The following is a 15,672-nucleotide window of genomic DNA, read 5'->3' as shown; positions in this document are numbered from 1 at the left end:
TTTTCTATTTAACATAGTTCTTTTTTTTTTTTTCTTTTTACCCCTCTGGTGGCTTTTGTTGGGTTGACTGAGTTTTGGTTGTTGCTATTGTCCTTTTATTTTTTTCCCCTTAAATGGGTTTTGAGGTTATATATCCTATATCTCTTCATTTAGCAGTTGCCCCTAATTGGTTTTGCTATAAGAAATTGATTTTTTAAAATAAGTTTTATTTTTGAACAGTTAGATATGCAGAAAAATTGCAAAGCTAGGATAGAGTTCCCATATGCTTCATATCCAGTTTTCCCTATTAACATTTTATATTAGCATGATGCATTTGTCACAGTTAATGAACCAATATAGATATACTATTATTAACTAAAGTTTGTGCTTTATTCAGATTTCCTCAATTTTTATCTAAAGTCCTCTTCTGTTCCAGAATCCAATCCGGGATCCAATCTAATCCACGTGACTGTCAGTCCTTACGTCTTCTTAAGCTTCTCAGGCTATGCCAGTTTCTCAAACTCTGTTTGGTTTTAATGACCTTGGTGATTTTGAAGATTGGTCAGGTATTTTGTACAGCACCCCCGAGTCAGGATTTATCTGATGTTTTTCTCATGATTAGACTGGAGTTACGGGGTTTTGGAAGAAAGACCACAGAGGCAAAGTGCCATGCGCATCACATCCTGTCACATTATATCAAGGGAACATACTGTCAACAGGACTCATCATTGTACATGTTGACCTTGGTCACCTGGCTTAGGTAGTTTTTGTCAGGTTTCTCCTCTGTAAAGAGTAAAGTTTTTCTATTTCCCCTTTATCATACTGTAATCTTTGGAAGGAAGTTACTATGTGTGGGTAATATGTAGGGAGTGGGGAATTGTGCTTCACCTCCATGAGAGACAGATAGCTACAGAAATGAATTTGAATTATTCTGTATGAGAGATTTGTCTATTCTCTCTCTTTTGTTTGTTTATGTAATCACGTATTCATTCAGCATGGACTCTTGGATACTTATGTTATACTTGAGGTTATAACCCAATACTACTTTATTTTGTTCTTCAAATTGTTCCAGCTATATCCATCCTGAAAAAAGTCTTTAAAAATTTATTCCAGCCATAGCCACTGGGAGCTCTTTCAGTTGGTTCCTGTGCCCCTTTGACAGATACCAATTGATGTGATTTTTAAAAATACTTCCAGGCCAGGTGCAGTGGCTCACGCCTGTAATCCCAGCACTTTGGGAGGCTGAAGTGGGCGGCACTAGAGGTCAGGAGTTCGAGACCAGCCTGGCTAACATGGTGAAACCCTGTCTCTACTAAAAATACAAAAATTAACTGAGTGTGGTGGTGGGCGCCTGTAATCCCAGCTACTTGGGAGGCTGAGACAGGAGAATTGCTTGAATCTGGGTGGCGGAGGTTGCAGTGAGCCAAGATTGTGCCATTGCACTCTAGCCTGGGTGGCAAGAACAAAACTCCGTCTCAAAAAAAAAATAATAGTAATAATACTTCCTTACTTCCTGGCACCTCAAGATGCTTCAAGATTCAAGCTCATCTTACATATTTTCTGTCCCAGTCAAATCAGCCAAGGAGCCCTGGTTCCTTTTTTGGAGAGTAGGATTAGAGACGAAGACCTGGGTGCTAGATGTGCTCATTGCTACGGAGTGTTGTTGCTTCCAGCCCCTCTCAGTTGACAGAGCAAGGGAATATATGTCTTTATACTAGCCCATATATATATATACTCATGGCTATAAATATTTCTGTATATAGCTATCTGTATATAGTCACGTGCCACATGGTGATATTTTGGTTGACAGGCCACATATATGATGTTGGTCTCATAAGATTATAATACTTTATTTTTACTGTGCCTTTTCTGTGTTTAGATACACAAATACTATGGTGTTATAGTTGCCTACAGTATTCAGTACAGTCACATGCTGTACAGGTTGGTAGGCTAGGAGAAATAGGCTTTACCATACAGCCTAGGTGTGTAGTAGGCTATACCATCTAGATTTGTGTAAGGACACCCTATGATGTTTGCATAACGAAATGGTAAAAGTCTAACAAACACATCTCAGAATGTATCCCCGTTGCTAAGCAACACATGACTATACGTTAATATTAAGCTAGGCCGGGTGCAGTGGCTCATACCTGTAATCCCAGCACTTTGGGAGGCCGAGGCAGGCAGATCACCTGAGGTTGGGAGTTCGAGACCAGCCTGACCAACATGGAGAAACCCCATCTCTACCAAAAATACAAAATTAGCTGGGCGTGGTGGCGGACGCCTGTAATCCCAGCTACTTGGAAGGCTGAGGCAGGAGAATCACTTGAACCTGGTGAGCTGAGATTGCACTATTGCACTCCAGCCTGGGCAACAAGAGCGAAACTCCATCTCAGAAAAAAAAAAAATTAAGCTAAATATGATTTCATACTTAGCTTAAAGTCTCCTACTCTAATCCATTTTTATATGGGTCATTTTAGCCTGCCCCTCTTATCTGTAACCTCTCTCTCTCTCTGATAGGGAGAAACCTGGCTCCCACCATCCCCTATCCATTTACTTAGGTCATTTCCAGTATGCATGCATAATGGTTTGCTTGAGAACTGATAAGCTATACACCCTTATGACAAACTACACGCCCATCTAGAGGAAACAGTAGCTATCAAGTTCAGTAGGACGCTAGGTTGGGCAGATGGGTCCACTTGTGAGGACAAATTCTATTGTGAAAAACTTTTCCCCAGAGCTTTTTCAGTTATGTGTGATTAGCCAGAGCCTCTAGTCTGGGTGGGGTACTGGGGATCGGAGAGAAGGTACCCTGGATTGACAAAATATAGAGTAGCCTTTGTGAGACCTGGGGTGGGGTGGAAGAACTTGGCCCCTCATCAGTGGAGCTGTGGGCTCCAACGACCCCTCTTACTTCTCTATGGAGAAGGTTTTCTGTGAGATAGTACTTCATGTTCGAAACACCTGAGCCTTCACCATTCTGGTGGACTGAAGCTTGGGGTTTGGTTTTGTTTTTATTTTTTAATTGTTATTTTTGGTGGGGGTAGATAGGTTGTTTGAGGAAGGGTATCAGCTCAGTATATCTTTGGGTGGCTTTGACAGATTTCCCTTTTGTGGGGTTATATTCGTGACACTGTCTAAAGGGCAGTGACCATTTCAGGAGAGAATTTCAGTATTATTTTGTTTCATACAAAGACAGTTAAATTTTAAAATCTTTGTTTTGTTATCGTTGCTTTTTACAGACAGGGCCTCACTCTGTCACCCATGCTAGAGAGCAATACACACTCACTGTAACCTCAAACTCCTAGTCTCCAGCGATCCTCCTTCCTCAGCCTTCCAAGTAATTGGGACTACAGGCATGCACCACCATGCCTGGCTAATGAAAATAATTTTTAACATTTATTTTTAATTGACAAATAATCTTTGTATATATTTATAGGGTACAATGTGATGTTTTGGTCTGTGTATACATTGTAGTAAGATTCATTCAAGCTAATTAACATATCCATTGTCTCACAAACTTATTTTGTTGTAGTGAGAGTTGTAAAAGTCTATTAGCAATTTTAAAATACACAATACATTATTATTAATTGTGGTCACCATGCAGTGCAATAGGTTGCTAAAACTTAATTCCTCCTGTCTAACCGAAACTTTGTATTCTTTAATCAACACTTCCCCTTTCCCCATACCTCTCCCTCCCCTCAGCCTATGGTTAGCTACCTTTCTACTGTTTCTGTCAGATCAACTTTTTTAGATTCCACATCTAAGTGAGATCATACAATATTTGTATTTCTGTGCATAATGTCCTTCAGTTCCATCCACATTGTCATGAATGACAGAATTTCCTTCTTTTTAAAGGATGTATAGTACTCCATTTATATATGAACCACATTTTCTTTATCCACTCATTTGTTGATGGACACTTAGGTTGCTTCCATACCTTCGATAGTGTAAATAAAACCAAAATGAACATGGGAGTACAGATATCTCTTCAAAATGGTGATTTCAATTCCTTTGGATATTAATACCTACACAGAACTGGGACTGATTTCTGAATTATATGATAATTTCATTTTTTTTTTTTTTTGAGGAACCTCCATACCATTCTCCAAAATGGCTATACTAATTTACATTCCTAACAACTTGTGCAAGTGTTCCCTTTTCTCCATATCCTCACCAACAAATATCATTTGTCTTCTTGATAATAGCCATTCTAACAGATGTAAGATGACATCACATTTTTCTTTGTTTTTGTTTTTGTTTTGTTTTGAGATGGTGTCTTGCTCTGTCACCAGGCTGGAGTGCAGTGGCGCGATCTCAGCTCACTGCAACCTCTGCATCTCTGGTTCGAGAGATTCTCCTGCCTCAGCCTCCCGAGTAGCTGGGACTACAGGCACATGCCACCACCCCCAGCTAATTTTTGTATTTTTAGTAGAGACGGGGTTTCACCATGTTGGCCAGGGTGGTCTCGATCTCTTGACCTCGTGATCTGCCTGCCTCAGCCTCCCAAAGTGCTGGGATTACAGGCATGAGCCACTGTGCCCAGCCCACATTTTGGTTTTAATTTGTGTTTCCCTGACGATTAGAGATATTGAGCATTTTTTTCATATACCCGTTGGCCATTCATATCTCTTCTTTTGAGAAGCTCCTTTGCCTTTGCCCATTTTTAACTGGGTTATTTGTTTTCTTGCTATTGAGTTGAGTTCCTTATATATTTTGGATATTAACCCCTTTTCAGATGTATGGTTTGCAAATATTTTCTCCTAATCCATGGGTTGTCTTTTTACTCTGTTGTTTCCTTTGCCGTGCAGAAACTTTTTAGTTTTATTCAATCTCATTTGTCTACTTTCACTTTTGTTGCCTGTGCTTTTGGAGTCTTATCTAGGAAATGGTTGCCCAGACTAATATTGTGCAACTTTTTCCCTGTGTTTTTTTCTAGTAGCTTTGCAGTTTCAGGTCTTGCATTTAAGTCTTTTATTCATTTTAAGTTAATGTTTGTATATGGTATGAGATAGGGGTCCAGTTTCATTCTTCCACATGTAGATATCCAGTTTCTCTACATCATTTACTGAAGAGACTGTCCTTGTTGGAGATCAATTAACCATAAATATTTGAGTTTATTTTGGTGCTTTCTATCCTGTTCCATTAGTTGATATGTCTGTTTTTATGCCAGCACCATGCTGTTTTGATTACAATAGCTTTATAATACATTTTGAAATCAAGAAGTGTGATGCCTCCAGCTTTGTGCATTTTGCTCAAGATTGCTTTGGCTATTGGGGGTCATTTCTGGTTCCATACAAATTTTAGGATTTTTTTTCCATTTCTGTGAAAAATGACACTGGAATTTCGATAAAAATTACATTGTATCTGTAGATCACTTTGGTCAGTATAGACATTTTAACAGTATTCTTCTAATACATGAACATGGGATATATTTTCATTTGTGTTTTTAATTTTTCATCATTGTTTTATGGTTTTCAAGGTACAGGTTAGGAGGTACGGGTCTTTTACCTCCTTGGTTAAGTTTACTACTCAGTATTTTATTTTTTGATGTTATTATAAATGGGATTATTTTCTTTTTTTCAGACAGTCCATTGTTCAAATATAGAAATGCTATTAATTTTTGTATGTTGATTTTTTAACCTGCTACTTTACTAAATTTGTTTATCAGTTCTTATAGTTTTCTGGTGGAGTCTTTTTTTTTTTTTTGAGACAGAGTCTCGCTCTGTCGCCCAGGCTGGAGTGCAGTGGCGTGATCTCGGCTCATTGCAAGCACTGCCTCTTGGGTTCATGCCATTCTCCTGCCTCAGCCTCCCGAGCAGCTGGAACTACAGGCACCCGCCACCATGCCCAGCTAATTTTTTTTTTTTTTTGTATTTTTAGTAGAGATGGGTTTTCACCGTGTTAGCCAGGATGGTCTCGATCTCCTGACCTCGTGATCCGCCCGCCTCGGCCTCCCAAAGGGCTGGGATTACAGGCGTGAGCCACCACGCCCGGCCCTGGTGGAGTCTTTAGGTTTTTCTACACATAAGATCATGTCATTTGCAAACAGAGACAATTTACCTTCTTCCTTTCCTACAGAGAGGCCTTTTATATCTTGTTCTTGCCTAACTGCTCTGGATATAACTTACTCTGTTGAATAGAAGTAGTGAGAGTGAGCATTGTTTTCCTGTTTCTGATCTTAAAGGAAAAGCTTTTAACTCTTCACTATTGAATGAATCAAATGTTTGTTTCTGCATCTATTGAGATGAATAGCTGGGATTACAGGCATGCACCACCACACCCAGCTAATTTTTGTATTTTTTGATAGAGACAGAGTTTCACCATGTTGGCCAGGCTGGTATCAAACTCCTGACCTCAAGTGATCTACCCACCTTGGCTTCCCACAGTGCTAGGATAACAGGCATGAGCCACCGCACCTGGCTGTCTCAAGATATTTTTAAATTTTCCTTTTAATTTCTTCTTTGACCTGTTGATTGTTTAATTTCCACATATTTGTGAGTTTTCCGAGATTCCTCCTGTTGTTTATTTCTAGTTTCCTGCCATTTTGGTCAGAAAAGATATTTGATATGATTTCAGTCTTCTTAAATTTGTAAAGACTTGTTTTGTGGCCTAACATGATCTATCCTGGAGAATGTTTCGTGTGCACTTGAGAAGAGTGTGTATTTTGTTGCTGTTGGTTGGAATGTTCTGTAAATATCTGTTAGGTTCATTTGGTCTAAAGTGTAGTTCAAGTCCAATGTTTCCTTATTGATTTTCTGTCTAGATGATCTGTCCAATGTTGAAAGTAAGGTATTGAAGTGTTCTACTATTATTGCATTGCAGTCTCTCTCTCTCTTTAGATCTATTAATATTTGCTCTATATATTTAGGTGCTTCAATGTTGGGTGCGTATATATTTACAATTGTTATACTTTCTTAATTAATTGACCCCTTTAGCACATAATGACCTCCTTTGTCTCTTTTTACAGTTTTTGAGTTTAAAAGTCTATTTTTTTTTTAACTTTTATTTTCAGTTCAGGGATACATGTGCAGGTTTGTTATATAGGTAAACTTGTATCATGGGGGTTTGTTGTACAGATTACTTCCTCACCTAGGTAATAAGCTTAGCACCCATTGGTTATCTTTCCTGATCCTCTCCCTCCTCCTAGCCTCCACCCTCCAATAGGCCCCAGTGTGTGTTGTTCCCCTCTATGTGTTCGTGTGTTCTCATCATTTAGTCCCACTTATAAGTGAGAACATGTGGTACTTGGTTTTCTGTTCCTGTATTAGTTTGCTAACAATACTGGCCTCTATTTTGTCTAATATAAGTATAGCTACCACCACTCACTTTTGGTTTCTATTTGCATGGAATACCTTTTGTTATTCCTTCACTTTCTAAAGGGAAATGACCATTTCTAGAGGATATTTCATTATTACTTTGTTTTATGCAAAGATAGTTTAATTTTTTTTTTTTTTAATTTTTAGGATCTGGGGACTTTGATGATTTTAACCTGGAGGATGCAGTGAAAGAAACTTCCTCAGTAAAGCGTGAGTAGTAAATCAAATAAACTGTTAAAAACAAACAATAGCGATTAATGTGTATCATCCACTCAGAATATATGCGCAAGAAAAACAATATATTTTATTTGATTAGATGAAATATGGATAGTGGCCGGGCACGGTGGCTCACGCCTGTAATCCCAGCAATTTGGGAGGCCAAGGCGGGAGGATCACTTGAGGTCAGGAGTTCGAGACCAGCCTGGCCAACATGGTGAAACCCCGTCTCTACCAAAAATACAAAAATTAGCCGGGTGTGGTGGTGCATGCCTATAATACCAGCTACTTGGGAGGCTGAGGCAGGGGAATTGCTTGAACGCAGGAGTTGGAGGTTGCAGTGTGCCAAGATCGCACCATTGCACTCCAGCCTGGGTGATGAAGCGAGATCTCCATCTCAAAAAAGAAAAGAAAAGAAAAGAAATGGTTATATTATTTAAAATAAAATTTGAATATTTAAAGCCTTTGTTAAGAATACCTAACAATGTGTGATAACTGATATATCATTTTCTGTAGCTCAAGTCATAGCCCCTACTGGTGTGACATATCAGCAGTGGCCTCCAAGCACTGTCTTCCTTAACTCAGAAAAAAAGACACTTTGAAGTGAATAAAGGATTTGTTTCTCCTTTTAGATTGATTTTATAATGGCTTTTTTTTTTTTGACACAGGATCTTGCTCTGTTGCCCAAGCTGGAGTACAGTGGCACCATCTTAGCTTTACTGTAGCCATAAACTCCTAGGCTCAAGTGATCCTTCCATCCCAGCCTTCCGAGTAGCTGGAACTATAGGTGTGCGCTACCACACCTGGCTAATTTTTAAATTTTTTTGTGGAGACAGAATCTCACTGTGTTGTCCAAGCTGGTCTTGAACTCCTGGCCTTAAGTGATTCTCCCACTTTGCCCTCCGAAAATACTGAGATTATGAGCATTAGCCACTACACCTAGTCATGGCTTTTGTTAAAATGGAGTCTGTGTAGTTTCTCAAATGCTAAGCTTTGTTATCAATTTTCCTTTTTTTTTTTTCATTTTTTAACTTTATTTATTTGTTTATTATTCATTTATTTTGGAGACAGAGTCTCGCTCTGTCACCCAGGCTGGAGTACAGTGGCGCAATCTCGGCTCACTGCAACCTCCCCCTCCTAGGTTCAAGCAATTCTCCTGCCTCAGCCTCCCGAGTAGCTGGGACTACAGGTGCATACCGCCACGCCTGGCTAATTTTTTGTATTTTAGTAGAGGGGATTTCACCGTGTTGCCCAGGCTGGTCTCAAACTCCTGAGCTCAGGCAATCCGCCTGCCTCGGCCTCCCAAAGTGCTGGGATTACAGGTGTGAGCCACCACGCCTGGCCTCCTTAAACCATTCTTTTAAAAAATGATAACTGCTTATAAAGTAAAGCCAAGGTCTCCCTTGACCCTTCTCCCTTCTAACTGACATGAGAACTGCTGTAGTCAGTTTGGGGCATGTTGATCCCAGTTAGTTTTCAATGCTGTTAGGTGCATCTGTAGATAGAAATTGTTGGGTGTTTTTTTTTGTTTTTTAATGTTACAGGTGTGAGGCTCTTTCATTTAATGTGTATTGGAGTCCTGAGAGAACATGTCTATGTTTGGTTTTTCCAGCTGCCTTAGGAAAGTACCACAAACTGGATGGCTTAAAACAACAGAACTTTATTCTCTCACAGTTCTGGATGCTAGAAGTTCTATATCAAGGTGTTGGTTTGGCCACATTCTCTCTGAAGGGTCTAGGGAAGAATCTTTCCTTGACTTTCCCCACTTCTGGTAGCTCTAGGTGTTCCTTGGTTTGTGGTCACATCACTCCAATCTCTGCCTCTGTTGTCACATGGTGTTCCCCTTTCTGTGTCTCTCTCCTTTCTCTTACAAAGATGCTTGTTAGTGGGTTTAAGGCTCACCATAATTCAGGATGATCTCATCTTGAGATCTTTCACTTAATTACATCTGCAGAGATCCTTTTTCCAAATAAGGAAATATATATTTATAGATATATAATATATATACACATACATATATGTGCACATATATATATGCACCCATCCCTTATTCGTTTTAACCACTGCACGGTATACCATAGTATGCATTCAGTAAATGTCTGAATGCCAGCTGTGTATCAGTTACTGTTTTAGGCTTTGGGGCTATAGCCATGAACAAATCACACACAAACCTGTGCCTTGTGGAGCCAGCATTCCAGTAGTGTGGATTTGGCCATGACCTGTATTGCCATTTCCTTACTGGCAGAAACGTGATTTATTTCCTTTTTATGCAATTACAAATAGGGCTGCAGTGGACATTCTTGTCCATGTCCTTTGTGCCCAAGTGCAGTGTGACTGCTAGGACCAAAGATATGTGTTTTTTATATTATAAAAAACTCTGCCAAATTGTTTTCCAAAGTGGATTTGCCATTATGCACTGTCACTGATGTTATTATAATAGTACCTGTTTTCCCAGACCCATGCCAACACTGAATTTTATCAATAAAAATATTTTACCGATACGATGGACAAAATAATATCTCATTGCTTATTATGCATTCCCCTGATTGTAGTCAAATGGAGCATCATATATTTACTGGCCATTTGCATTTGCCTCTTTGGTAAATTGTTCACATTCTTCCCCCCATTTTTCTGCCAGATTGCTTGCCTTTTAAAAATGGGTTTATTAAGATCTCTTTGTATTATATATTGAGTTGAGAAAGTCAAGGGCTTTGGAGTCAGATTTCTTGGGTCTAAACCCTACCTCTGCCACTTGTGAACTGTCACCTTGGGTAAGTCACCTGGCTTGTCTGCACCTCAGTTTCCTTATCTCTTACATGAAGATAATAAGAAGCCCTACCTCCTAGGATCATTGTAAGGATGACATGGGAGGAGCCATGTGAAGCACTCAGCACAGTCCTTGGAACAAAGTGAGTGCTCAGTAAGCATTAGCCTTACTGTTGTTCTTTGACTGACTTGACTGGAAGGACTGACTGTGGCTGGGCCTCTGGTGTAAGAGTCAAGCAGACCTAAATTGAGTGACAAACTCAACACAATTCCTGACAAAATCCCAGATGGATTTTTTGCAGAAGTGGATAAGCTGACCCTAAAATTCATATGGAAATTCAAAGGACTCAGAATAGCCAAAGCAATCTTGAAAAACAAGAAAACGATGGAGAACTTATCAATTGTAGCACTGACTACAGACCTACAATAATCAAGATAGTAGGCTACTGGCTAGAGATCAATGGAATAGAACGGAGAGTCTAGAAATAAACCCTTAGATCTATGGTCAGTTGATTTTTGACAAAGATGCCAAGGCCTATTCAAAGTGAAAAGAACAGTCAATCTTCAACAAATAGTGCTTAGGACCATAGGATATCTACATGCAAAAGAATGAAGTTGGACCGTTACCTCACACCATACACAAAAATTAGCTCCAAATTGATCATAAACCTAGAAGTATAAGTCTCTTAGAAGTTAATTTTTGTGTACAGTGTGAGGTGAGCGGTTTGGGCATTCTCAGGTCTTTCCTGGATATTCATGCTGTCCTCTGCATGCAGATGGCCTCTTAGATCCCCAGGAAAATAAATACACTTAATTTATTAGCAATGATGGTTTTAATGAAATCATTTAACATCTCCAAAACAAACAGGACCAAAACAAACTTGATAAATATAAATAGACTTTCAATAAATTTAACTTCTTGATGGGAACTTTTTAAATCTCAGCATATCATACCTCCAATCGACAGGGACTTTTTAATATATAAAATCCCTTTTTGAGTCTTGTGCTGGTCCATCTGATCTTCCTCATCAGCACCCATCAGCCAGTGTGTCTGGGAACCCCTAGAACCATCTGTATGTGATGTATGTCTTTGAATGACAGCCCACAAGACCACATCATGCTGCCCCCCTTTTTTCTATCTTAGCTTATGTTTCTCATAACTGAGGTTTCAAAGAGATAGGCCTCTCCACCTCACCTTGGTCCAGATACTTATCTTGCAGAGAATGTTCTTCTCTGCACGTTGTGCATTCCTCTGCTTGTTTTAAAAACCCCTGAACCACCTAGGCCAGAGATTGTATCGTAAATGACCTTTATTTATTTATTCACCAATGTTTTTTGAGTGCCGGCTTGCTGCTAGGTGCTAGGCCTAACAACGTGGAAGAGGTCACTGCCCTTATGAATTGTTTTCTCTGGAAGGAGACATACAGTACCTAAAATATTTTCAGATATTGCTGAGTACTCTCAACCAAATTCAAGAGGGTGATGGGATAGCAAGGGCCCAAGATTAGGGGCAGCTACTTTAAATTGAGTGGTGAAGGCATCTCTGAGGAGAGGTAATGTGCAAGGAAGTGAGGAAGGAGCCTTCGAGGCCAAGAGATCAGCTGTAAGAGTTCTGAGGCAGAGAAGAGCCAGGCTTACTCTGTGGCCCGTAAGGCAGCCTGTGTGGCTGGAGTTTGTAGAATGTTGGAGAAAAGACAGAGAAGTTGTCAGGGGACAGATCATGCAGGATCTTACTAGTATATTCACAAGGTTGCACAACCATCACTACAGTCTGTTTTAGAACACTTTTATTACTTCAAAAAGAAACACTATATCCTTTACCTATCGCTTCCCAATCCCCCAATTCTTCTTGTTTCCATCCCTCACCCCCAAGCAACCACTAATCTCTTTCTGTCTCCATGGACTTCCCTATTCTGAATATTTCATATCAGTGGAATCATTCAATATGTAGACTTTATGTTTGGCTGCTTTCACTTAGTGTAATGTTTTCAAGGCTCATCCATGTTGCTTTCAGAGTCCTCCACCACTCTCACCATCTCTTCCTTTCTCTCTGTGTGTGTAATCATCTCATGGGGGAACACACTTCTGATTCTGCCAAATAAAGCTTCTTATGAACATCCCCATTCCCTGGGAATACCATGGGCCCTGTATTAGTCCATTTGTGCTGCCATAACAAAATGCCTTTGACTAGATACTTTATAAATAACAGAAATATATTGCTCACAGCTCTGGAGCTGGGAAGTCCAAGATCAAGGTGCTGGCATATTCAGTGTCTGGTGAGGGCTGCTCTGTGCTTCATAAATGGTGCCTTCTAGCTATGTTCTCACATGGCAGAAGGGGCAAAAGGGCTGCCTCAAGCCTCTTTTATCAGGGCACTAATCCCATTTGTGAGAATGGTGCCCTTTGTGACCTAATCACCTCCCCAAAGTCCTCACCTTTTAATACCATCAGTATGGGGGTTAAGTTTCAACATGAATTTGGGGCTGGGTGGGGGGACATATACATTCAGACCAAGCAGTTACCATTATTAAGCCACACCTGGGGGAACCCACCGTGTTTTGTTTACTGTTTCAGTACAGCACAATATTACAGAGAATCACTCCTGGTCAGAGTGCCATATTGCGGGAAGCATTTGCTGAGCAGCTAAGAATTTTTTCTGAGTTTGTCATTTTGAGAAAGGCTTCACAGAAATGGGTCTCTTTATTTTAGGAGCTAAGTGTTTTGATGAAGTTGACCTACTATTCTTAGTCCTGATAAGTAGACTCTTCTCATCTCAATTACGAATAAGAAATGCCATTTAAAGACTTACAACACAAAAATCTGTAGTTAATAGTTTCTAAAAATGTGCATAAATTGAAGCTCTTGTTCTACATCAATGCAAGCTTGGTCTCTGACAGAACAACTGATTCCACATGCATGTAGGAACTGCTCTCTCTTGAATGGCACCTGCAGATCTTCAGAGAAACAAGACGTTTCCAGAACTAGAATTGCAGGGCAGAACTGCACAAGTAGTCAAGACTGTGTGGAACTATGTGGTACCATAATTAAGACTGTGTGGTACTGGCATCATATAGGTCAATGGAACACAATTGAGAGTCTGAAAATAAACCTTTATATTTATGGTCAGTTAATTTTCTTTAAGGCAGATAAAAAAAATGCTTTTACACAAGAGTTGTTTGAGTCATGCAAATTTTAAGCTAATATTTACATAAGTGGCAATTGCTTTTCTGGAACTTGCTCAAATAATGGTTTCAGTAATTCCTCTTTTTTACCTATCTATATCATAATATAATTATACGTAAACAAACTCATTTAGACAAGTTGTACTCTTGCATTTTACTGGTACAAAGTCAAATGGAAATTAGAGACAAAATTATCTCTAAACTGATGATGAGATAGATTAAATATATACATACATACACACACATAATGACTACAGGTTATCACATGTGGTTCTCTTACCATAAATATCCATTCACTGGGGTGTGTGGTCTTCACAGTGAGGTATGAGTTAGGGTACCCAAAATCTTCCTAAGGAGTAGTGTGCAAACATTATCATTTTAAGGGAAAGACTTCCCATATTCTCAACTTCCAAATACAGTTTTTATTAAAACAGAACTGCAACAACCCCCTTGCTATGGTTTGGAAGTTTTTCCCCTCCAAAATTCATGTTGAAATTTAATTCCCAATGTGGCAGTATTGACAGGCAAGGTTTTTTTTTTTTCTTCTTCTTCTTTTTTTCTAAAAATGAGACAGGGTCTCGCTATGTTGCCTAGGCTAGACTTGAACTCCTAGGCTCAAGTGGTCCTCCCACCTCAGCCTCCTTGAGTAAGAGGTGATTGGGTCATGAGGGTTCTGCCCTCATGAATGAATTAACCCATTCATGGATTAATAGGAGAATGGATTAGTAGGTTATTATGGGAGTGGGACTAGTGGCTTTATAAGAAGGGAAAGAGAGACCTGAGCTAGCAACCAGCCCCACTTGGCATTTGATGTCCTGTGCCAGCTTGAGACTCTGCAGAGTCCCCACCTACAAGAAGGCCCTCACTCACAAAATGCAGCACCTCAACCTTGGACTTCTCAGCCTCTATGACTGTAAGAAATCAGTTCCTCTTTTTTATAAATTACCCAGTTTCAGCTGGGCGCGGTGGCTCACGCCTATAATTCCAGCACTTTGGGAGGGTGAGGCAGGCGGATCACTTGGGGTCAGGAGTTTGAGACCAGCCTGGCCAACATGGTGAAACCCCGTCTCTACTAAAAATACAAAAATTAGCTGGGCGTGGTGGCACATGTCTGTAATCCCAGCTACTTGGGAGGCTGAGGCAGGAGAATCACTTGAACCTGGGAGGCGGAAGTTGCAGTAAGCCAAGATTGTGCCACTGCACTCCAGCCTGAGCTGGACAGAGTGAGATTCCGCCTCAAAAAAAAAATAAATAAATAAATAAATAAATAACCAACCAACCCACCAACCCAGTTTCAGGTATTCTGTTATAAGCAGCAGAAAAAAGACTAAGACATTGTGTTAGTCCATTCTCATGCTGCTAATAAAGACACACTTGAGAATGGGTAACTTATAAAGGAAAGAGTTAATTGACTCATAGTTCAGCATGGCTGTGGAGGCCTCAGGAAACTTACAATCATGGTGGAAGGAGAAGCAAACATGTCCTTCATATGGAAGCAGCAAGGAGAAGTGCAGAGTGAAGGGGGAGAAAAGCTCCTTATAAAACCATCCAATCTTGTGAGAACTCACCCTCACAAGAAGAGCATGAGGGTAACCTCCGCCATGATTCAATTACCTCCCACAGGGTCCCTCCCATGACACGTGGGGATTATGAGAATTATAATTCAAGATGAGATTTGGGTGAAAACACAGCCAAACCGTACCAGACATCCTTCTTTAAAAAAATAATTATTTATTGAGGTAAAATCATACAATGTACATTTAACCATTTTATTTATTTATTTATTTATTTTTTTTTAATTTCTTTTTTTTTAATTTTTTTATTATTATACTTTAGGTTTTAGGGTACATGTGCACAATGTGCAGGTTTGTTACATATGTATCCATGTGCCATGTTGGTTTGCTGCACCCATTAACTCGTCATTTAGCATTAGGTACATCTCCTAATGCTGTCCCTCCCCCCTCCCTGCACCCCACAACAGTCCCCGGAGTGTGATGTTCCCCTTCCTGTGTCCATGAGTTCTCATTGTTCAATTCCCACCTATGAGTGAGAACATGCCGTGTTTGGTTTTTTGTCCTTGCAATAGTTTGCTGAGAATGATGTTTTCCAGTTTCATCCATGTTCCTACAAAGGACACGAACTCATCATTTTTTATGGCTGCATAGTATTCCATGGTGTATATGTGCCACATTTTCTTAATCCAGTCTATCGTT

General features: G+C 39.8%; 1 protein-coding gene across 12 annotated transcripts in view; it reads left to right on the top strand.

The window, feature by feature from the left end:
- Positions 1-15,672, top strand: part of CD99L2 (CD99 molecule like 2) — a 126,451-nt gene that overhangs the window by 55,006 nt on the left and 55,773 nt on the right. For all 12 annotated transcript variants that reach the window (XM_063635326.1, XM_055267140.2, XM_055267139.2 and 9 more), the window contains exon 2: positions 7,443-7,505. In XM_063635326.1, the coding sequence (XP_063491396.1) occupies positions 7,443-7,505 (63 nt within the window). The remainder of the gene's footprint in view (positions 1-7,442; positions 7,506-15,672) is intronic.

This window comes from Symphalangus syndactylus, chromosome X (genome assembly GCF_028878055.3).
Source record: "Symphalangus syndactylus isolate Jambi chromosome X, NHGRI_mSymSyn1-v2.1_pri, whole genome shotgun sequence".
Taxonomy (NCBI): domain Eukaryota; kingdom Metazoa; phylum Chordata; class Mammalia; order Primates; family Hylobatidae; genus Symphalangus; species Symphalangus syndactylus.
The sequence above is the reverse complement of the archived record's forward strand: the minus strand, read 5'-3'. Positions and strand labels throughout refer to the sequence as shown.